This window comes from Lissotriton helveticus, chromosome 2_1, assembly GCF_964261635.1.
Source record: "Lissotriton helveticus chromosome 2_1, aLisHel1.1, whole genome shotgun sequence".
In the NCBI taxonomy this organism is placed as follows: domain Eukaryota; kingdom Metazoa; phylum Chordata; class Amphibia; order Caudata; family Salamandridae; genus Lissotriton; species Lissotriton helveticus.
In genome coordinates this window covers 600792250-600816892 of record NC_136059.1, presented here as the reverse complement: position 1 = coordinate 600816892, position 24643 = coordinate 600792250, and the positions used below count along the sequence as shown (strand labels likewise).

General features: G+C 44.2%; 1 protein-coding gene across 1 annotated transcript in view; it reads left to right on the top strand.

The window, feature by feature from the left end:
* Positions 1 to 24643, top strand: part of LOC144818172 (general transcription factor IIH subunit 2) — a 368595-nt gene that overhangs the window by 177716 nt on the left and 166236 nt on the right. Inside the window, exon 9 of the mRNA XM_078675294.1 lies at positions 21555 to 21645. Coding sequence (XP_078531420.1) covers positions 21555 to 21645 — 91 coding nt within the window. The remainder of the gene's footprint in view (positions 1 to 21554; positions 21646 to 24643) is intronic.

Here is a 24643-nt window from a genome sequence, read left to right as displayed (position 1 = left end):
AGAGGACCGGAGTGGGTATGTAAGTTCATTGGGGAGCCCCTAGACTAGAGGATGTATGCAGAGAACCAGGGACGTTCAGTTTTAAAGGTGCTATCAGTGTCACCCTGTGCTGTCTCCCAGAATCTCATGAGCTTGGGACAATTCCACAGGAGGTGTATCAGAGTCCTGGGGTTGCCGCAACCTTGCCAGCAATGGATGTCGCATAGCACGTTCCATTTCTGAATGCGTACAGGGGTTTAGTACCAGTATGAGCTAATTTTGTATGCTGTTTTGGTGTGACCTACGTTATGTGCCGCGTGGTGCATCCTATAGGATATATCTCCCCATTCTTTGTCAAGATCCGTCTCCCATCGGTTGATGTTTTCATCAAGTGGCGATAGATTTCAGATATCAGTTTCTTGTCATCCTCTTTGAGGAACAACCATTTCTCAAAGGGGTCATAGGTCTGCTAGCTTTAGGGCGCGTCTCTTTGTGGAGCAACCAGTGGGTCAGCTGAGTGTGGGTCAATCTGTCTTGTTCTAGCAAGGTGTTTTGTCTTGAGTAGTTCAAATAGAATGAGACCCTCGTGATCAAAGATGAAGCCAACTTGCTTGCAGCCAACGCTTAGCAATGCCCGGAGACTAACCGGGGGAAACTCAGGGTTTGCAAACAGAGGGGTCATGGGGGAAGGGAAGGATAAAAATCCGGCAGTCTCCACTACTTTCTCCCATATTTTCAGTGTAGGGCTGGTGACTGGGGATGAGTAAAAACCCCAGGATCTGTGGGCACGGGGGAGCCAGGCCTCTTTCCAAATATGTGAACCCGTTACAGTTTGGTCCATGAATACCCAGTGCTTTTTCATCATTGGGCGATTCCACTCAGCTGCATGCTTGGTAGTACCGCAAGACATTAGGCACCTCCAAGCCCCTCTCTTGCTTAGTTTGTTGCAGCAATTGTTTTTGTAAACTGAGCTTTGTCTTTCCCCAAATAAAGCGATCAGTCTCTCTTTGGAGATTGTGTATCATTCCAGGTGCGGGAGAGAGGGGAAGTGTCTTGAAAATGAAGAGGGACCGGGGTACGGCGTTCATCTTTACCGCGGCTATTCTGCCTAACCACGAGATAGGTAAGCGTTGCCATTGATCCAGGTCCCCAACGAATTGTAGCCAAGAGTCTCAAGTAGTTAGCCTGAGCAGTTTTTGTGAGACTGCGAGCCAGTGCTAATCCCAGGTGGGGGCGATCAGCCTCCACCGTACTGGGAACATAGAATTTACTCTGTGCCTGGGTTTACAGAGAGATTAGTATTTGTGATTTCAACGAGTTTACTTTGAAGCCCGACGCTGCTCTGATTTGGCTCAAATCAGAGATAAAGGCTGAAAGTGAGGACAGGGGTCGGGTGATAGAGAATATGATATCAACTGCATAGAGACTAATCAAATGATGATCGGCCTCAAATGAAATGGCCAAAGCCCTGGGGTCATCTCGCAGCCTCTGTGCAAAGGGCTCCATATAAGGCGTCAAGTTCTGTCTTTTGACTTAGTCACGCTAATGAGATCTTGGAGATCGTTTGGCTGTGGATGTCAGACAACTGACTAAGCCTTAGCATGGAGTTCACATTAGTATGAATTAAAAATCTAGGGAAAATATGTAACAACCCAGAAGGAATACACTACTGTATGAGTACTAATCAAATATAAAACTCTGGGGGATGCTCTTTAATTGATGAATATCAAGCAAATACTCTGGATAAAATATTTGAAGATGCTACACAGAGTTTATATGTATCTGGGAGAAGCAAAATGAGCTGAGCTAGCAAGAACAATATTGGGAGTTGGACAGGTATCAGCACCCTTAAGAGCACATTAACCCTTCTTGAAAATCATTGCTTTGTTTGCAGACAATATTGAAGTTTAAGACAATCTATGAAACTGCACCAGGATACTTTGAAGGCTGCATCACAATACACCATCCAGGCCAGCTTCTACAATATAGGGGTGAAACAACTCTTGATAAATGCTGCCATCACAGAGAAGGATTCCTCCCTTCCCAGTAAAGCATGCATTGGAGTAATCTATTGGACCACCTACAACTAAAGAATTTGATCAGGCCCACATGATGCACCTGTTTTGATTATGTAGAGGAATTGTCCTTCTGTTTTCAGACAGTGATTGGATGACCCAGAGTACTTAAGCTCTGTATAAATTTCATTACGATAATGATGACTAAGACTGACATCACACTTCCTGAATTGCATGAGTTTATAAAGCAAAAAAGAGTTGTAAAAAGTTGTACCTCAACCGTGCGCTTTCTACATGTACATTTGAACCAAATTAAAAGTAAAATGTATCCATTTCTTTGGGTCTGCTAGTGCAAAAGGGGCATACCGGCCATTCTGCAAAGTCAACCTTACAGTTCAATTTAAACTCTGTACGACTTCTGTAAAAAATTGGGGTGAGTGACTCACCAGCTTAAAGAATAATCACAACCCTTGTCTGGTGGACTTGTCAAGTCACTAATTTCACCTGAGCTCAAAACCATGGCAGCTATAGCACAGAGCAGACAGGCATAACTTGGAGCATAGTATTTATGCAGTTCCAAAACAGTAATATGGGATATTATAAAATGTTAAGTAAGACTAGCGCCAAGAAGCATAAAGTGCCAATGATGGGCAATGATCACAGTAGATGATGCTGATCACAATGGAACACAGGTCAGATTCGCCAAGCGGGTTTGTCCCGGTAAAAGAAAATTTTACCTTCTGACTTTAGTCCTTTTAGTCCAAAACCACCACAGGAGTACACGTCTAATGCCTCAGGACCTCATGGAAGGCACTTAGAAATTCTCAGGTTGTAAAGCACAGGTCAAACAGCAGGGTCTAGTCCAGATCCATTTGCCAATGGATAGCTGGGCAGTTTCAGGAAAAGGCCTCTTGTAGCTTGTTGTGTCCTGTAGCTTTAACAGGTCTTCCATATGACCCTTGGATTCTACGTTTTTGTCCTGGACACAAGAGTAAGATCCAGTCTGTTAGGGCTCGTCCAAGATCTGAAACCGCAGGTTCAGTCATCTTCTGGTCTTCCACAATTCCATCAGTATTCTGAAGTGGGTGCCTGGAGGTGCTACTTTTATTCTTGGCATGAGCTAGTGGGTGGAACTGTCTCTTGGGCATGCTCTAATCAAGGGCGTAGAAGTTCCAGGGCAAACCCTACCCACTTTGGACATTTTCAAAATGGCAAAAGGCTTTGGCTACAGTAAACCTGGCCTCTGATGTTTGGAGTGTATGTGGGCAGCGTGCTTTGGTAATCCTAGTGTTCTCCCAAGTCTGAAACTAATATCCAGTTTGAGGCAGTCTCTGTACCCACAATAAACCCAGGGACAAATGTCTTGTAGAACAAAGCAGGGTTTTCCAGCAACCAGACAGTCGATGCATATATGCAGTGTTATATGTAAAATTCAGCAGACCTGTTCAGCAGGATTTGACACTGTTAACAAGCATTTGCAATGCAATAGGTCTCGTCTTAGCGAGAGTTTAAGCTATTGGCATTGTGTAAATGGCAATGCCTTTTATTTATGTGTTGTTTTTAAAAACAGATAAATAAAAGGCATTGCCATTTACAATGCCAATAGCTCAAACTCTCGTAAATGCGAAACCTATTGCATTGCAAATGCTTGTTTAGGACTTGTGCCCTGGACATGGGTAAGTTCTTTATTAACTTCTGGGATGTCTTTGAGGACTGCTTACACAATTGGACGTCACAGGGTCTAGTATGGCCAAAGTCTCCCAAATGTTCGTGAAACGTTGTCGTGAATGGATAGCACCGGTCTCCCTTCGCCTCTGGTTCTTCTGACACCGCCGCAGCAGTGCTGTCCTCAGCAGCTCCATGGGTGGGGACTATTTGCCCCCCTAAATCACCATGCAGTGGTGCAATGTTTCTCCGTTTACTTCCCTGACTAATTTAGTGCTTGTTCTTTTCCGCACTTGCCATGGCGTGTTTTTCCTCACATTAGGAGCCAGAGGAACAAGCGATTCCTCATGAAAAGCAAAAGAAACACTTAACTTTTCTTTTAAGTAGGAAAGAAGCCAAGGGACTTAAGCTGAGAGTAAGAGAACAAAACATACTGAGACTTTGCCCCCAATAGCACGCTCCATTTAAAGCCTGCTTGCTTCCCCTCGGTAATAAAACAGATTGAAGGCAGTACACCCGCAGAGGGCTGTAAGGTCCTCTAAGTTCAAGATGAGCCAACAAGAGGTCATTAGCAACCAGACTTCCTGCACAGTCTGGGAGGCACAACCCAAAACATTGTCTTTATAATTGCTCCCTTTAATTTAATTGCTCGGTAGGGCTTTGATTTATTTTTTCTCCCTTTCACATAATAATAAAATGCACAATACAACTGAAATGCTTGTTACAAAACATCGCTAGTAAAACAGTCAGCTGGTATTATTTTTAATTTTACAATATTTATTGCAAGCATATAGTGGATAGGTCAGGTTTTCTCTTTTTCTGGCGCTTGCTTCCATAAAAATTAACCATTGAGGCAGATGGCCAAGTCCAGATAGATTGGGATTGACAATGCTTGTTTGAGGAGCTCGGCTTCCTCTTCAGAAAGGATCCATAGGCAGCTTTGCACCCCGTGGGCTATACTTCGATATTGGCCCCGCCCTAACAATTGGTGCAAATAATGTTTACTTCTGTGTTCAGCATAGCGCCTATGTGGTGTGAAGCGCTATTTACACTTTGTTCACTTACCCAATCATTGTTACAGGTAGCAATGGAAAGGGCAAAAGTAAAAAGAAATGTGGAACTAATGCAAGGAAAGATGACGTAAAAGACATTTAAATGTGTTTCCTTCATTTTTGGGGTTATTGATAAAGTGGCTGCAAACGCATCTTTCAAATTATATTCATGACAATGGACAGCAGGGAATATTTTATCAATGCAGTCAAATTATTTAACTGCATGGAAATTTGGGTTTTTAATTGATTAGCATAAAAGAAAGCAAAGTATCTGTACATGTCGTGAATTACAATTACAAAAAAACATAAATGGATGGAAAATATAAAAACCACAAGTCCCATAATGCCTCGGGTGAAATGACTCCCTCAACGGGGGCTGAGCACGTTTAAATTCCATTTTGTGTGGTTCTTTTGTGCGGTTCCTATGGTATCTGTCCTTGTACCCGCTGTTGTCGCAGGCAATGCCCAGGCATATGCCATCTCTTTTGATTCTGCCGAGCCTCGGCCTCCCCTCTCTCTCGCCCACCAGACAGTGGGCCCCCCTCCACAAACTTGCCAAGAGCCGCCGAGCCCACCGTAGAGCAGCACTGAGCGGGTCGGGGGCAAGGGGGCGCGGGTGGCAGCGAGAGACCGGGCTGGTGGCACTGATGCACAGGCTGCCTGGGTACTCAGCCTAAATACCAGGGAAAGTGGAACAAAAAAAAAGCAGTGTCTGAGGAGCAGACAGAAATAAAGTGTGAACAAAACTAGACAGCACGTCTGCCTCTAGCCGTGGGTATGGGCAGCAGCCCACAGGTCTGCACTGGGTTGCCAAGCTTGGACCCGGTGAACTTGTTTGCCAACTCCCAGAGTCCATTTAAGAGCGGCGAGCGGTGCTGGCGGAGGCGACACCCGGCCCTGCAGACAGCAGTGGGAACAGCAGAACTACTTCTAGGGAAACTTTAGCACTTCTCAAACTTTCTGACGCCGGCGAGAGAGAGCAGACGGATAACGTAAGAGATTTCGGCAACTTTTGCAGGGGGAGGTGCTCTTGGGAGGGGGACGTATGACGTATGCTTGCAGTGCGGGCTGGCCCTGGACAAGAAGCAGCCTTTCTGTTGTGGGATGCACCGGGTAAATGCTGCAGTCAAGAAGCAGCTTTCCTGTTGTGAGGATGCACCCGAAAAATGGCGCAGACAAGCAGCTGTCATTCAGTTGCGGGGATGCGCCCTAGATATTTTAGGGACCCCAAGATGGCTTTCTGACGCGGGGAATCACGCTATTTGTTCCAGACAAGAGGCTACTTTTTTTTCTGTTGGGAGGGACGAACCCCAGAAATGGTAGAGACGCGTAGTAGTATTTTTGTTGTGAGAACCCACCGTAACATTTTTACCTCAAAGAAGCAGCTTTTCTACCAGGGAGATGCGCCCCAGAAATGTGCAGACTTAAAATGTGCCTTTCTGTTGAGTAGCTGCGCTCTCTGCCAACACGTCACTTGCAGAAAGGTGTGTGCACATGAAAAATATCCCCGGGGTGTGCCCTCCCCGGGAGCTTCACACCTGGACTTCTGTCTGCTTCTGAGATGAAAGTGTGCGTTTTGCACAGAGGGCAGTACCCAGCCCTCTGGGTAGTTTGAGAGGAAGGGTGAGTGGGCGAGGTAACGGGGGCGCGTGTGAAATAAAGTCCATGACCTCTGTGCCCGCAGTGCAAGAGAAGACAAAGTGCATGTTAGCCTCAGTTTTTCTTCCAAGGCGCTAGAACTCTATTTAATCTCCATCTTTATGCACAAGATGGTTTACTTTTCAAGGAGCATTACGTCCCGGGTTTGTCTGACCAGCGGAGACAAGCCATCAAATGAAAACAAAAAAGCAAGCTCGCGCGGCAGTAGGAGGAGGCGCGGCAGCAGGGGGGAACGGGGCGCGGCGCGCGCTCCCGCAAGTAGATCGCCTCACGTGCACGCTTTGCCATTGATGGCAATGCAACGCGTGCACGTGCTTGGCCCAAAAAGCAAGTCGATTACATGAGGTCCCCTCCTATGCAACGCAAGCGCGTTGCGTAGGCGAGACCTAAAAAGTAGGCTCACCCTACATATTCTGTTGGGTATAGAGGGTTCATCTTTGCCCATTCAGGGCAGCCTCTTGTTTGCTCCTGGGAAGCACTTTGCACTTTTTCACACCTGTTTAAATGCCTCCTCCTGCTTTGCATAGGTGGGATAGCAAATGCAAATATAGCCTCATGGCTAGTTAATTATTTTTCTAGCTAGTCCCATTCTTGAGCTAGAGTATTATGATTTGGAACATGTACTCTGGTTTTGTACAGAGGACAGCTAGATCTGCCTTGTGAAAAATAGCTTTTGGGTGCTAGTCATTGTGAGTTCATTAACATCAAATGTCTACATATCCTACATGTAAATACCATGTACCCTTCCTTGTGGGCAACCTGGCATACAGAGAGGTGACTTATTGATATTTAAAAGGGAGGTTTTGATCTCTCAAAAGGGTTTATTTTGACAGGTCGAATTGCAGTGTTTAAAACTACCAATACCAAGCTACACTGTTAGGCCTGTAGCCATGTTTTACACAGTCACTGTAGCAGATGGCACAATAGATGCTGCAGTACACTGGTAACATTTACTTAACAGGCCCTGAGGACCATTTTTGTACTAGATCTGGGTTTTTGCGTGCAAACTAAATAAACTGTAGAATTATGCCAATGTATCTATGTTTTTAGGGAAGCATAAGTACTTTACCACTGGTTAGCTGGGTTAAAGTGCTGAGAGTTCCACAGTCAGCTCAAAACAAAGGGTCCAGTAAAAGTAAAAAAATGCGGATTGTTTAGGCAGAAAAGATGGATTTCCTACAACCCCTTTATTTCAGCCATCATGTAATATAAGGTAAAGGGTATAAGGTTCCTAAAATGTTATTGAACTTTCCCAAATATATATTTTGTAAAAGGTTGCAAAGTACTACTTTTATGAACGAGTTAGAAATGTTTATTCCTCTCGGTTAAGCTGACGATGTTAATTTATATCCAATGGGTTTAAATGGACCCCATTTACATAATTTGCAGATCTCCTGAGACCGGTACCGGTCCCTTTTGAACCTATGTTGAACGGGGAGCTTAATAATCTGTCTACGGAAGATTTGGCTTGTGTAATAAGATTTCTGCATCGTATGAGTCACACTAATAGTCATAAACAGAGAATCTTCCCTCCTATGTGGCCGGGACCTGGAACACTTCTTTTATATATGAAAATCAATGTTTAGTGGGAGGTAGACTCCTCATTGTGAAATAGTTTGGCGGCATCTCCTCCAATATGTGGACAGCACAGTTCTACCAGCATTTTTTCGAAGAGGGAAAAAACTATTTTAACAGACCACATTGCAGCACCTAAGAGAAGGCATGTGCAAAGTATCCTAAACAACCTTTTAACTTTTTCTCTGTGCTAGTGAAAAATGCAGTCAGATGTTGCCTGCCAGATCCGTGTGAAATACCTAAAAAGAACACAGTGTATCTTTTAAGAAGCTAGCAAGCTCTCTGTCCCAGTAGGCACTGTACTGGCAGATTGTCTTGGATTCAGGTCTTCTTATCTAGCTCGTACTGAGAGGATCTCAGAGCACTTCAAGGTCTAAAACCCCAGTATTTCCATTTTCATTCGAAGTTTTCTAGCTTCAGCTACCTTTCTTAACCAATTGTTGCCATCTCAGAGGAAAAAAATAATTGAAAATGCCAAAACCTTTAATGAAATGTCCTTCCTAGGATGAAAAAATGCTTCATCAGACCCTCATGCAGTCTGTGCAGTCTTCCACCCTCACTCACAGTGAAAGGATGCAATTGGTGTCAGAAAATGACAAAACTAACGTCGGAGAGAGAGAGAGGGAGTATGACTTGGAGGGTAGCTAGAAGATTATAGAAAAGAAGAGAGAAAAAAACAAAGTTGAGAGGGGGCTTCCTCTTCTGAAGCTATTTCCTCTTATTTAAATGAGTCCCACGGGGAAAATCTAAGGAGAATAGGTGAAAAAAACATTGTCACCACCGTTCAATGCACACTCTCCACACCCAAAAGCACCGATCACCAAGGAGGAGTTCGTCGTTGATACCACGGGTTCAATCAATACCTGTGACTATGACTCACGCACAAAAGTTCCAACCTGCAATGTCCCATCACTTGACGCTACAACACTGGACGTTGAAGCATTTTCACTCAATGTCGACAAAATCAAGATCCAGACTAATGTTGAGATCACCGTCAAGAAAATTGCTGTCAAGGAGATCGACGTAACTGAGATAAACGCTTAGAATGTCTTCAGTGTCAGTTTATTCTGTCTCCTCCCATAAGGGCATTACTGTAGAGAAAACTGATCCTTTGCTTGGTCCAAGATATATAATTTCAGCTGAGGAGCCAGTTCAAGATCCACTAGAGCCACTAAACTTTCCTCCAAGGCGTAGCATGTCTCCCGCTCCTCTAACTTCACTGTGTCCTGTAACACAAATCCTTCTTATGGTACCTGGAGTTACTTCACCTGAACCTTCTAGATCTTAAGTAATAAAACCAGTTTTACAAGAATCACTTAGACCTACTCCTGACAGACTCAAGAGAATACAATCTCCATCGTTCTCACCTACAACTACAGAGTCGCAGTCTACAGACTCCTTTACCACTCCTTTACCAACATTTCAGCTGCATCACTAGTCAGAACATCTCCGGTAAATGATATATTAACCTTTCCGGGCTTCCTTATAAGAGGGGCTACAAAACTCAACATAGAAATGGAGTCTCCACCAAAGGCTGTCTCCATTATCATGGAGACATTACAACCCAAAGCCTTGCCAAGACCTACTGTTCCCTTGGTCACAGATTTTGCAGAATTAACTTAAGAAAAATAAAAACACCATATATGCTAAAGTCAGCTAGGCTTTCCAAAACATATCATCCTACAGATTAAGGCTGAATATACCGCAGACATGAATCAAAACTGGATTCTGTCATTGTAACAGCCGTTCTAAAAAGGCTTCCTTCGGCGTCTGAAACATCAGTTTCACCAGAAAAAGAAAGTAAGATGTTAGATTCAGTGAGCATGAAGGTTTGTGGTTCAGCAGCAGTACCTATGAAAGCATATAGTACCTAACCTCTAGTAGGCAGATAAAATAGAGCCTTCTGGAACTCTTTACTTATGTTGCAAATTATCGTTCCAAAGAGCGAAAACATGATTTCTGGAAATTGTCCAGGAAGGTCAAACGGTTATCAACCAGTCTGTTAAAGCAGCACTAGATTATGCAGATTTAGCAGCAACTTCATACTGCAGTGGAATATCACTTTGTCAAAGCTTCTTGGCATAGGCTAACAACTTTAACCGCATGCGCGCCGCGGCGATTTTCGCGCTACGCGGCTTTTTTCAAAAAGCCGCGTTACATGACGAGCTCAGCTCGTCATCAGCGTGCGAGCGGCGCAACTGATGACGAGCTGAGCTCGTCATCAGCGCCGAAGGGGTTAAAGCCAGATGTACAATTATAAAATATGAACTTATCCTTTAGCAGTCCGATTTGATACTCCCAGAGATGACAAAATGGAACGCATGCAGAAATAATCACAAACATTAAAAGCTGTTGGTTTGGAAGAAAAGAAGAGATATTATTGATACTAATTGAGACAGAGGGTTCAATTCCTTCAGTGGTTCATTTACACTCAGTCTCAGGGTAACCACAAGCAACAGTCTCCATATCACTGGTGGAATGGTAGGGAAAGAGGCCAACAGCAACCAATATCGTATACAAAATCACGATCACAGGCGAAACCGTGAGCAACCCACTCCTTCTTGTCTGTTACCCACTCCAGTGACAAATGGTTCACAACGGAGAGATTCAGAATGCTGCCTCTGCTCCAAATCTGTTCACAGCTCATGAAGGGAGGCTGGATGCGTTGATTTCCAGGATGCTTACTTCCACAGTTCTGCAGCGGGCGAAACACTGAAAATTCCTTCCAAGACAAGGTTCTACATTTTGGGCTGAAAGCAGATCCAAAGACTTTTCCCCAATGCGTGGCAGTAATAGATGCTCATCTCTGAAGGGCAAGAATCCACATCTCCCTGTACCTAGACAATTGGATGATCAAGGCACAATCTGCACTTCAGACATAATTGGATTCCAACACAACAACCATTCTGTTAAATCACCTATGGTTGCACATCTGTATAGGAAAATCTGGATCTCCTAAGAGGAATGCCTTTGCATCCGGACTTACAAATCAAATAATTGTCATGAATTAACAGGTTGGGGGGCTAATTTTTAGGATCTAACCTTTCAAGGCTTGTGGTATTGGATTGGAAGAAGTTGTCTTGTTAGAGATCTTCCGCTACTCTGGCTTCCCAGATATAGACCTTTGCACAGGAGCAAGTGAAAATGTCCAAAATTACGCCTCAGGGGCGTCGGAACCAAGGCTTCTGGGCAATTCCCTTTTGATGCAATGGTTAGGACATTTTATTTACGCTTTTCCTCCAATCCAATTGATACCACAAGTGTTAATAAAGCTGAGATACTCTGATGGGACAATGATCTTAAAAGACAATTGTGATATACAGAGTTTCTACATCTATCTGTCAAGCCCCTCAAGAAGTTGTGCAAACAGAACATACTGTCCAGAATGCAAGGGCAGATTTTCCACAGCAGTATACACTCGCGTACCTGGGATGATGGCTCAGGAGATCATTCCATACGAACACTTGATTTTAGACTGTGTGAACATTCTTAAAGAAGCCAAGCGATTTTCACCCTGAGCATCATATGCTTTCAAATTGAGAAGATTTGTTATATGGTGACTAGAAAATAGACGTAACCCCATTCAATACCAAGAAGAAGTTGTTGTTCCTTATTTGCTTAATCTCACCAGAATTCTTCAATAAAAATTAATCTTGCTGCCTTTACAACATATAGAAAATAACCCACCCCAAATCCTTTTTTGTAACCATTCCTTTAATTAAAGACTTCTTGGAAGAATTGAAGAATTGAAGAAGACTTGTCCTCCAATTAGACCACCTCCACATTTATGGATACTAAATCTGGTTATATTAAAATGAATGGCTGTAACAGGGTGCCCCAGGACTGGCAGAGTAGTGTGTTGCTCGGTATCATCACGCACAGCACATCCTATTTGTCTCAACAGCAACCGATACAGCCGCCGGTGCCACACCGAGAAACAGTAACAGAGCCCTGTTACTTTAACTGGGCTGAATTCGCTGGAGTCCCCGCCCCGTTTGCTGACGTCACGTATGACGTAGCCCCACCTCCCGGAACAGAAATGGAGGAGAGAACGCCAGGAGAGAGCGCGCCGGAATTCAGGAGTGAGAGAAGAGCGTCCAGAGGAAACCGAGACAGATTCGAGGAGAGGAGGAGCGAGAGACCAGAAGAGACCGAGAACCGAGAATCAGAGCCAGGAGGCCAACGAACCCGTGCTTCGCCCAGCCATACTTCTGGAGAAGTGTGGCTATCACAGGTGCGTGCCCGGTTGGCGGGGTGGGCTGGGAAACACCTGTAAACTCCCTTGTCACGTCGGATCCTAAGAGCACTCCCCTACCCCTGCGCACCCTCGACACTCACTAGTAGCGTGTCAGAGCACCGTGTGACTCCTCACTCCCTGTCCCCCTGAGTCTTACGGAAGAAGAATTCTACTGAGACTTGTTCCTTTCTTTTTCCTTTCATATTGGAAACCGAGCCGGAACCAATCTGGAGAGACGGCGTCGAGGACCAAAAGGGAGCGAATCTCCTGAAAGTGAGAAGGAACCTTCGCTTCCATAATATCGAGCAAGCCCTAGGCGAAAGAAACTGTTAAAACAAATAAAACCTTACCTACCCAAAGTACCTGTGTCGTCTGATTCGTCCGTCCCGCTCACAATGGCTTATTGCAGCACCTTTTACGGAGGATAGCAATTTTAGCAGGAATTACTTCTGAGAGAGAAGTGTCAGTGAAATTGAAGCTCTTTCAGCATTCCAACCCTCAATTGTTTTTTCACAGCAACAAGAATAGTCTTGAGAACACACCCTTCTTTTTTGACCTGAAGTTATTAGTTTTGTATATGTTTTTATTGCCATTTTTGCAATTAACATAACAATTTTGTACACTATAACACTATTTCCTTACCAGTATTTTTCAACCATCTAACTTTAGCTGAAGATCTGCACATGTATTGATGTCAGAAGATTCCTCAAGTTTTATCAAGACAGAACAAAACATCTAAGTGCAGAGAATCAAGTATTCCTTAACAATAGTCCACTCAGGCCCAGTATTGCTTCTTCTAAACAATCCATTGCTAGATGGGCAGTTTCTTGCATTTTTGTTGCCACCGACTAACTCATTCCACACACAGTAAAGCAGGTTCTGCTGCTTGGTCAAGAAAAGTACCTTAAACGGAGATTTGTAAAGCAGCTACTTGGAAATCAGTATTTATTTTATTTAAAGAGTTATATATATAGCTCTGGCCAGACCCAGGGATATCGGGCCTCTTTATATCCAAAAACAAAAGACAGTGGATAAGGCTGTGATTGGAGAGCATAGATTACAATATACAGACTTGTTGAGGTTAGGTTACAGTAGTTCGTGTAAGGGAAACAAGATATGTGGGAAAGAGTTCAGAGAAGGGATTAGGTGTTGGAGCTGAGTGTCTGTTGAGGAGAAGATCTTTTGACAGTTTTGAAACTCACAAAGAGGGTGTTGTCCTGATATGCACTGGGAGAGAGTTCCAGATTTTGGGTGTATTTCCTGACAAAGAGCACAATTACTTTTTGTTTGTGTTTATTTTTTGGTGGGGTCAGAAGCAGTGTTGGTGCTTCTTAGAGTTCTTATCTGGCCTTCCTTTGAGAATTTGGACGCAAGGTAGCTGGTTTGCCGGTGTGGAGGACTTTGTGAGTGCGGCAGGCAATTTTGAAACAGCAACAGGCTTCGATCAGGGGCCATTTAATATGTTTCTGGTGACGATCCTTGCTACTGCAATAAGTGTGGCTCTTGGGGTGGGGTGGGGGGGTTAGGTTTGATGTTGTGGGGCCAGTGAGAGTGGCATTCCCTTATTCTAGCCTAGACAGTACCATTGCTTGCATGGCAGTTTTTTGATTGTTCAGGGTGAGGAAGGGCTTGATTTTGTTCAGGGTGAGGAAGGGCTTGATTTTGTGTATGTGTTTTAGGTTGTAGAATGCGCTCTTAGCTATATTCATGTGTTGGTTCATGCTCAGGTCGAGGGGAATCCCCTAAAAATTTGACAGATTTGGAAAGTGTGATTTTGCAGTTCAATGCATCAATGGAGTTTATCCACCCTTGTACCTGGATGGCCAGTCCAGTTTTGGAAAGGAGTATGATTTCCATCTTATCCTGGATGAGTGGTGGTGTGAGAGCCAGTTTTGGACTTTTAGGAGAGTGGAGTTAAGTCGTCGTACGTCTTCTAGTGTGGATATTTCTTATTAGATCTGGGTGTCTGCCTAGAGATGGTACAGGATGGATGCTTGTTTGAGTATGGTGGTGAGGGGTTCCATGTAAATAATGGAGTGTAGGTGAGAGGACAGCCCTTGGGGACACCCCTGGTTATGGTGGACTTGTTTGCGGTAGAGTTGTTGATTTTTATTAGCTAGAAGCGGTTATGGCGATTGGAGGCGAACCATTTTAGGACCAGGCTGTTGTATCCGATCCAATTTTGGAGCCATTCTAGAATCAGCTTTTGATCTGCTGTGTTGAAGTCTGCTGATAGGTCTAGTAGGATGAGTAGTCAGCATCTATCAGTGTCCAGTGACTTGTCTATGTCATCCGCTATGTTCAGTAGGGCTCTTTTCATTCTACATCCTTTTTTAAAACCTGATTGAATAGAGTCAAAAAGATTGTTGGAGTTAATGTTTTGGGTGAGTTGGGAGAGAATGCATTTCTCAAGATTTTTGGCAATGAAGGGAAGGTTGGAAATGGGCCTTAAGTTGTTAGTGTTCTGGGTCTGCACCTGGTTTCTTCAGCAAGGGAGTGACGTGTCCTAGTTTGAGGCAGTCAGGCATCGACCTATTACTCAGGGAGCTGTTTATTATTTTGGTCCATAGAGGGGTTCGGGCGTGAATGAGGTTTTTCGCCAGAGAGGCCGGTATAGGATCTGCAAGGTAAGAGGAGGGCTTGTCATTCACAATCATCTTTGAGATGTTGTCCTCCATGAGCGCTTTAAATATCCTCCATCTCATGCAAGTTGAGGTGGATCCTAGGTTTGTATCACATCCGAAGGGCTTAAGGTACATGGCTGCCCTTAGCGAGATCGGCAATGGTGCGCCAGGTTCCTCCAGTCTGATGGGCGGGTTTCCAGTGCATGGAAAAGTGTGGTGGTCTAAGGAGAGTTAGATCTTTGTGGTTTTAGCACTGAAGAATTTTGCAAGATTGTCAGTGTTCTTTGGATCGATTACTGGTTCGAAGTTGATGTTGAACTGTTATTTGGGGCTGTTTTTTGCTTTATCTAGTGCTTTTCTGAAGAAAGATGCTTTTTCTTTAACAAGGTGGTTTTTATATTTTCTGTGTTCAACTCTGAGCTGTTGAAGGTGGGAGGTGGAGGTTTTGATCGCCAGAGTCTTTCAGTTGCTCTCAGTTGTTTTCTTTTTTGAGGTCTTTGTTGAACCAGGATTTTTTCATGTTTTCTGGGAGCTAGTTGGTCTTGGAGTTGAGTTATAGTGGATAGTTGAGTTATAGTGGAGAGTAAGGTTGTATGTTGAGTGGTCGTCTGTTGGTAGTGGGATTAGGGATCGCCTTCCATCTTCTAGATCCTCCAGGGGAATCTTACTTATGTTGCGGGACCCTTGCTTGGTTTTCTGAGTGCAAGCAGGGGGTACTTCTGTTTGGTTGATGGGAAACCGAATCATGTGGTGGTCTGACCAGTCGACTGGAAGGATTTTGTAGATACTTACCGCTTCCTTGTGTGCTGTGATGACGTCCAGGGTTGCACCTCTGGTATGAATGTGCCCTTTGCAGTGTTGGATAAGAATTTTGCTGAAAAGGAGCTCTATTAAAGATAGTTTGAGAGTCTCTTATTCATCATTCCAGTGTAGGTTGAAGTCGCTTCGGAATAGGTTGCTGTCGTTTGAGAGTGAGCAGTGTATAATCAGTTCCGATAGGTGTTCTCTGAAGGAGGGTGTGTTGCCTGGTGGGTGATAGTGGAGGTGTTTTGTTGTTCTTTGTCATTAAGGTTACACTGATATGTTCAACTTTGGGGTAGCTATAGGTATCTGTTGGTGCCATGTGGATGTTGGTCTTGTGTATAATAGCCATGCCACCCCTGGTGCGATGTTACCTGTCTTTCTTGATTATGGTGAAGCCAGGGGGGGGGTGCTAGTAGGTGAAGGATAGGATAGGATAGGAGGTGTCATTTAACCATGTTTCAGAGATAAATGCAATGTCAATGTCATGGTTTAGGATGGCATCAGCTAGATCCTTTGCAATTTTAGTGGCTGATCTGCAGTTTATGAGCATGCAGTTGATGTTCTTGCTGCTGTTGGGCTTCTTGGGGAGGGGACAGGAGGATCATGTTGTGGTTGGTTGGGGGTCTGGCAATTTTTGGATGGTTGATATTTCTGCCGGTTCCGGTAATCACCTGTATCTTGGAGGTGTGGTTGGTTTGGATTGGGGTCAAGTCATAGGTTTTGGCTATGGCCATTGCTTCTCTCATAGACATCCCAGGGGTCGATCTTTTCGGCCTGTTTACTAGGCTGTCGAGAGGGGTTGTGAGCCAGCTGTCAAGCTGGATCCTGGGCATTTGTGGAGGTTGTCTTGAGGAGTTGGAAGAGGGGAGGTGTGGGCCTTGGGCTAGTTCTGGGTAGGATTTGAGGATCATTAGGATATTGTTAATGTCCTGTGTTACTTCATTGAGTTGCTTTTACATATAAGCTGGTGTTACCTTCAGATCAGTCTCTGGCATAGGGTTAAGGGTGTGGAGAGAGGAGTAAATGGGGTGCAAATTTTCCTGTGCAAGCCATTTTAGATACGGAGGGCATAGGTTAGTGAAGGCAAGGGTTAAGTCGCTGTGTGTTTCTACCCTGGAGTGGAGAGGGGGGTTGGGGTTGTGATTCAAGAAGTGTCTGTAGTATAGCCTGCGTCGAGTTGAATAGAAATAGGGGGCTGGATTTTCAGTGGCAGGCATCTCTAGGACCGTTTTCTGTGAGGCGTGGGTAGACGAGGAGGGGGGAATAAAGGTTCGGTTCGGGTTGATCAGGCTGCGAGTTGGTTGCGGATAAACATTGTTTTTGTTGCTGATAGTCTGAACTCCATAATCATCTCAGCTGGATGGATCACGCTTGGGGATGAAGGGATGTGGTGTAATTGTGAGGGGAGGTGGAGGTGGGATCTGTAAGTGCGGTGGCAAGGTCAAAAAGCGTTATGGCGGAGGGGCTGGAGAAGGAAGAATTAGCAGGTATTAGGCATTTCCCACTCTGTGTTTATAATCTGGGGTGGAGTTTCGGTCGGGGGGGGTGATTGGTCAATTGGTGGACAGCATCCATAGTGTCAGGAAGATGGCGTCGAAGGTACGATGGTTGATGTAATTATCTTGAATCATGATACTTCCGTTCCTGTAGGTGGTTATGGTGGCTTTGCCCTTGAAGGTGAGGGAGTTGGCGACCGTCGGTTTTCGGCCATATGGAATGTTGACAGATTTTGTGATGTTAAGGAGGTTGGTTAGGGTCGTGCGCCAATGCGAGATGTGTGGAAGATGAGATCTGTTTTCTTTAGCCCTTTTGAGGAGTTGAAGTAGATATGCGCTATTAAAGTTTCTGGGTGTTTGATCAGTCTGTGTTAGATGTTTTTGGTGGCATTAGTCGAGAGGCCTGAGGGTAAGTTATGGGGAAGGAGTTAGGTTTGTGGGGTTCAAGTTGCTGGGAAGTGTAGAGGTGCGGGATGCTGTGTAGGCAATCATATTTATTTTTTGAGTAGCGATCAGTAATTATAGATGAGTCTTCAATAGTGATGCAGCTAAACTATTGGGCTTCCCAATTGGGGGATATACGGCGCCCCTAACGACCCAGGTTACGCGATGGGTCGCTGGTTGATGCCGGGGGGAGATTATACTAGGGCACTGTATGCGACGCCCCGTAGATTTCATCTCACGGAACCCAGGGCGCACGCAGTTCAGGTCTGGCACGCGGCCAATAGACACATCAAGTGGGAGGGGAGACTTGCGCACGCCACCCCCCCTGTGGAGTGCAGAACGGTTGGGAAGTCTGTGGAAGTCGAAGGGCTTCGACAAGTGGGATCTCATTGGCATTACTTCCATTAAGATGTCTGGAAGGATGGTTCAATTCAGTCCTTTGTCTCCCTACGGCTGCAATATCAACTGAATGACGGAGAGTATTTTCGGTACCTCCAAGTAAGACATGCATTGCTTACGCACATCCCCTGTGATAAGACACTCCCGAATGCTTCCCCTCTTGAGGATAGAGTGCTGGATGGCCACATCCCTGAAAAGACGATTTCCTTGATATACAGGAAACTAATAAACCACAAAGGGGACCCACTGGGGCGCCTTAGAGGGCAGTGGCAGGAGGACGGCCTAGAACTAGACGATGAGGACTGGCAGGAAGCGGTATCATCTCCACGAGTAGTGGCAATCCCCATGAGGCTCAGACTAGTGCAGCTGAAGATCTTGCATAGGTCCTATGTCACTGGGTCTAGACTGGTCCATATGGGCCACTCAGAGAGGGGGGAATGTAGGAGAGGTTGTGGAGAGCTGGGGACGTTCATGCATATCCTATGGCACTGTGTAAAGGTCCAGGAATTCTGGGTGAAGGTCCACAGCACATTACGCACAGTCCTGAATACGGAACTGGGTCTGGAGGCATGTAGGAGTATCTTAATATTTGGGAGTCAACGGATCTCAATGCCTATCAAAAGGGGTGGGCAACATTGGTGCTCATGATCGCTAAACGTAATGTGGCCCAGTTGTGGGGAGCCAGTCAGCCCCCCGGGTGGAGAAATGGAGGGAGGACTTGGACTGGTGTATGTTTAGGGAAAGATCGGTGTACTTGGCAAGGGGTTGCCCCGGGGAAGTGGAATAGAGTCTGGGAAACCTGCAATGCTTACAGGGGAGACATCTGCACCCTTCCGGTGGGTCAACGTGAAGCCGAGGAGTGAATATCACCTTGATCCGTCACCGGAGTCCAATTGTAATTAGCTGGGAGGTATGGAAATGTCATTTATTGATTGTCAATAATTTGAATTATGTCACATGATGTTTTTGTTTCTTTGTTGCTATTGTTTGATTAAAAAAATCTATATAGTGTTGCAGCTTGTAGAGATTCTGACTTTTCATGGTTGTTCTCAAGACGGGGAGCCCGACAAGTTGGTTATCTATCAGGTAGTGATTATGGTGAGGCGACGGAGGAGGAGCAATAGGGTTGATATATCCGCTTTTCTGCGAATATTAGTTGGTGGGCAAATGCCCAATCCAAGATGCCTCCTGCTTTTGGATATGCAGTTCTTTCTGTATTTTTTTTTCTCAAGACTGCCTCCACTCTGGCTATTTCAGTCCACTTTCTGTATTAATAAAAAGGGAGTAGAAGGGATCTCTTCTTTGTTGTTGACGATCCCTCAAGTGTGCGACAAGATGGCCGATAAGGCGGGGTAGGGGATGTGACCCTGGTGGCCATACATTTACCAAATATTACTGTTCAGCTGAAGATTCACGAGCTGAATCATTAGTAGATCAAGCCACTGTGAAGAATGTTTGCTTAAATGATTTCCTGAGTCCATATCAATACACAATAAGATTCTTCCTTAGTATTGCATTGTAGGAATCCTTACTAAAGTCATAAACAACCCACCCACCTCCTGTTGTCAATAGCTTTCAATAATGAGGTCTCACATTATAGCCATCCAAGAGAAGTGTAGCTGTGATGCAAATCTCCAGTACAATGCATGCTGGAACAGAGAACCTTTTGGCTTAAAGATACAGTGCTCTGTTTAGGTATTTTAAACTGGGATTTTTCCCTCTTAGACAAATGCTTGTAACGCTGGGCTGTCCACATATTGGAGGAGGCACCACCAGACTATTTCACATTGAAGTGCCTACCTCCAACTAAAGATTGACTTTCAAATATAAAAGAAGTGTTCCTCGGTCAAAAACGCATAGGCAGGAATATTCTATGATTAGGACTTCAGTGAGGATTCTTACAATGCAGAACCAGGATTACAAGTAAGTAATATTTTTTTATACAAATACGTAGCAGTTTGTTTTACATAGGATGCAGAAAGACACACTTTGTTGTGGCTGCTGGTTTAAATATGAATCCAGTTCTGGTATTTACGCTACTATAAAAACATTATAATAAAGTTTAAACAGTTTTAAACTTTAATGAGTAAGAGTTTATATCTTCCTGATGTTGTCCGTCCATAAATGTACAAACAACCCTGGGATGGGTTATCTCACAAAAACCCAACATGAAAGAGGCTCAGCCATGGTGTAGTTCAGTATGATCATGTAGTATGTATGTCTACATGTATGTATGTTGTATTTGTGCACCAAAATTCTATCAGAAATACAGTGAAGCACTATATATGGACAAAAGCAGACATGCAGTCAACGTGTGAATAGACTGTCGTGTAGACCATATAGTACCCATGCAGGACCTGCTCGTTTGGATAACATAAACTGTGGGATTGGTGGCAGACGTGGTTCCATAAACCCCCACCGAGAAATGGTAACCTATTTGCATTTAAGCTAGCTCACAGTGCCACTAGTGTCTCCTCGTATCGGGGAGATATTCGTTTCTGGCAACCTTAGAACATGACAACCCTGATCCCTCAAGATCGTGGAAACAATGCACTACTTTTCGCTCCGTCACTCATGCTTTTAGCTTATCTCAGAGATACACAGTATAAACAGTCTGGGCGTTTCAATAAGAGTTTATTGAACAGTCGTTATTCTTTTGTAAAATATATGAGCTGCAACAACCATTAGACAGTAGCAGAGATATATGATTAGCCGTACAGTGAATATAAAAGGATAGTACAGTTCTACCATTTTGAAATTAGCATGAATAAATATATGAATATAAAATGCATGATAAAAGTGCTCATACTCCTACGATGCCTATCTAGATGTACCTAAGTGTACCTAGCATGTGAGTAGGTGTGAAGCCAAGAATCCCTCTAGGATTTAGACGAACCCCGTTACCTGAAGTGTGAAAATGTCGGAGCCCTTCTTGGTCTCGAGTTGGACACCCCGCAAGGGATGTTCAGACTACTGTCAGCTGGAGCGTCTGCATGCAGGAGCCTCAGCGTCTCTGGTCAGTGTGTCGGCCTGGAAGTCTTGGTTCCCTCTAAATACCACTAGCAAGAGGTGCTGTATTTATAATGAAAGTATCTAAGGCCTCTTTGTCCCTTGTTACTTTTATTAGTCATTGTTGGGTTTGAGGATGACGTATGGGATGAACCGTGTATGTAGATATGAGGAGGAAGGTGGTGTAGGAAGGTGGTGTAGCCCCAGCCTGGTTTCCAAGAACCCTTATGAATATTCATGCCTACTGTGACAGTCTAAAGATTAAGTCCTAGAACGCCATTGTTCAGGAGAAACCCCTCCTTCTGCACCCAGGACTAGAACTAGGTAAAAGGTTAAATCCTAAAAAGGCTGGTTACCGTGTAGTGTAGGGGAGGTAATGTAGATGAAGGGGTATGATGTAAACCCAGCCCTATATTAGGGCACCTATATGAAACATAACAGGACGGGTAGCTACATTCAGAGTGTGAAAGTGGGCTTTTACTACGTCGTGGTGTAGTGTTCTTGAAAAAGACTCTCTCCTTGTTAATAACCTCTTAAATGTTTTTTTTACACGTAAAGCCCCTGAACGATAAATAATTTTTTCTTCTCCATCACAGGCACATGCCAGGGCATACAAGCAGAGAGGTTCTAATTATTTTTGGCAGCCTGACCACGTGCGATCCATCGAACATCTATGAACTAATAAAGGTATGAGCGAGGATCAGTCATTGCGACTCTTTACTCTTTATACATTAGAACAGTGTCATTCACACTTTTTGGTAATGTAGATTTTATTTATTTATGGACTTAGTCACATATTTGTGACATGAGCTCACTGGCTTCTTGTGAAAGCAGACTACATTCTTTTGCTGGGATCCAATTAGGAGAGCATTCAAAGTTTGGACAAACACTGGGTTGTATAAAACTGGAGTAAACAATTCGATCCTTAAAATAACTAGGTTAGTTGAGTAGCTCTTTTGTGTTATACTCAGTCAGTTTGTCTTTTCTATGCTGTCATGCTTATGAGTCTCTCTTTTTAAATCTCACAAATGGGAGTTTTTAAAGTACTGTTGCAGTCACAGAAGTTTTTTAAGTTTTTAGTTTTCCTTTAATATACTAATTTTTACTGTACATTGCCGAAAACTTAAACATTGCCTGAATTTCATTCCCAAATATGTATCCTCCTGTTTCCTAACATTTGAAAATGTCAAGTGTGCATCACTGTGACTGATAGAGTTAATTGTAAAATTGACTGAGGCACTAGCACTATTCTAATTAATTGATAGAAATGTGTATATTTAAATGAAACCTATACTGGAGAATTTGTACTTCTTGGCGTTGTTATTGCTTTAATGAAGTATTTCCAAATAAGCACATTTTGATGTCTCCCCTGAATATGTCCATAATGGCAATCAAATTGTCTGTTCTAGGTTTATTCTAAAATAATTTGCTTAATTGAATCCTTGTTCTGTTATGGTATACTGAGCTACTTGGTCTCTTAACGCTTTTCTGTGTTGATGTGGCCTTGTAGCATTTTTGACTATCTGGAAGTATCAAAACTGCCAAGGTTTCAGATTGCTTATGTGTGTCATTTTTATTTTATTTTTTAAAACATATTTTATTGGATTTTCAAGGTACATAATGAGCCAGTGCTTGCAGTGAACTTGTGAAACAATGGATACATCCAAGGTACCTACATTTGTGAAAACACTGGAACACCTGCATAACATGCAGGCAATGCGACATAAACATGTCACAGAGCATTTTAAACCCCACGAAATTCAGTTAATTAGGACATATTCGACCACCAGTAACTATAGTATATTATCCAAGCTGTTCAGGGACTGGCATCTCATGAGGGAGCCATTCTATACAGGGTCTATGTTCGGCAGAGGTGGGAACTCTATTTCTCAATAGATAGCCATCTGGACCATATTTTTCTGTGTTTTTGGGTTCACCCCCCAGCCTGAAAAAACACTATCTCTGCCCCCATGCAAGTGTCCAGGGCCTTCCAACCACCAATTGTCGGGGGTGGGGGCAGCCTTCCACTGCTTTGCAATGTCATGCTTGGCCAGGGTGAGGTCCAGGAAGAGCAAGTGCTGTTTATATTTGTTCTCTTCCAGGGGATCCTCATCAATAGTCATAAGCATTAGAATATTCCCGCCCATGTGCGGGACCCCGGAAACACTATATTATATGTGCCCCACATATATATATATATATATATATATATATATATATATATATATATATATATATATATATATATATATATATATATATATATATATATATATATATATATATATATATATATATATATACACATATATATATATATATATAAAAACTTGCAATAGCAGCCAAAATAAAAACATAGCTGAAATATGCTGTAAAGAATTTCCACCATACATGAGTAATAAGCATTAGAAACATGAGAAACAACACAAAGTTTGTTTTAGAAACTGTTTTAATGCTCAGAAAGCAGTAGAAATTCTCATAACTCACTGGAAGCATATAAAGCTCCCAGGCTGCATTGCAAACACACAGTCTAAAAAGACTGAAAAGCTAACCTGTAGCTGCATAGCAATAAACTGACACCGTGCCTTTAAGGCACCCATGACCCCCAGTATCCCATCGTGCCTCAGGGGTGACAGTTAGGTCAGTTGTTCTTTCCGGTTCCTTCAGAGAAGGACCCTGGTTACACAGCTCCACTAATTTTCTGTTTTTTGACAGAAAAATACTTCACTTTTAACAACTTTTGCTCTTACTTTGACATTTAACATCTAGTCAAGTAAGATACTGTCTTTTTCAGTCAGTTTAGTGAACATTTTCTATTGAGAATGCCTTCACTCTTTGACAAATGTCCTTCTTGTGGCAACAAGAAGGCAAAATCAGACAACCACGACGTCTGTATCCTGTGTCTGCCTAAAGATCATGATCCAGGCACCTGTCCTCATTGTGAGCACCTGTCAGGAAGAACTCTCAAGGACAGGGAGAGGATTCGCATTTATGGCCTGGCTCACAGGTCATCAAGAGGAAGATCTCCGGTGAAGAAGGGCTCCAAGAAGGCTCATACATCTTCAAAAAAGAAGTCTTCACACCCTTCAACTTCAGCGTCGGGCTCGGCGCTGAGAAAAGAACCACCGGTGGATCATCTCTCTTCTAAACTACCGTCGACGGCGGGCTCGCCGTCGAAAAGAAGACCAGGTACGTCGACGACGTCGAAGGATCCAGTTCCGTCGTTGAAATCCCCTCCGCCGGCGTCAACCGGGCGACAACCGGCGTTGAGGAAGGTGACTCCGCCGCCGTCAACCGGGCGACGGTCGGCGTCGAGATCCAAGACCCCTCCGCCGTCGTCAATCAGGCGACGACCGGCGTCGAGGGAGGTCACTCCTCCGCCATCGTCATCCAGGCGACGAACGGCGCCGAGAAGTGTGATCCCTCCGCCGTCGTCTAAAAAACGACGTTCGGCGTCGAGGACCAAGACCCCTCCGCCGTCGACAGGAAAAAGTTGATCGCCGTCGAGGAGGCAGTCTCCGTCAGTGTTTCGTCAGCGCTCTGCGTCGAGGGTGCCCAATACCCCTCCGCCGTCGTCGCACAGACATTCGACGTCGAGGCAGAGGACTCCGTCGACGGCTGGTCATCGCCGTTCGACGTCGAGGCAGAGAGCTCCGTCGACGACTGGACATCGTCGTTCGACGTC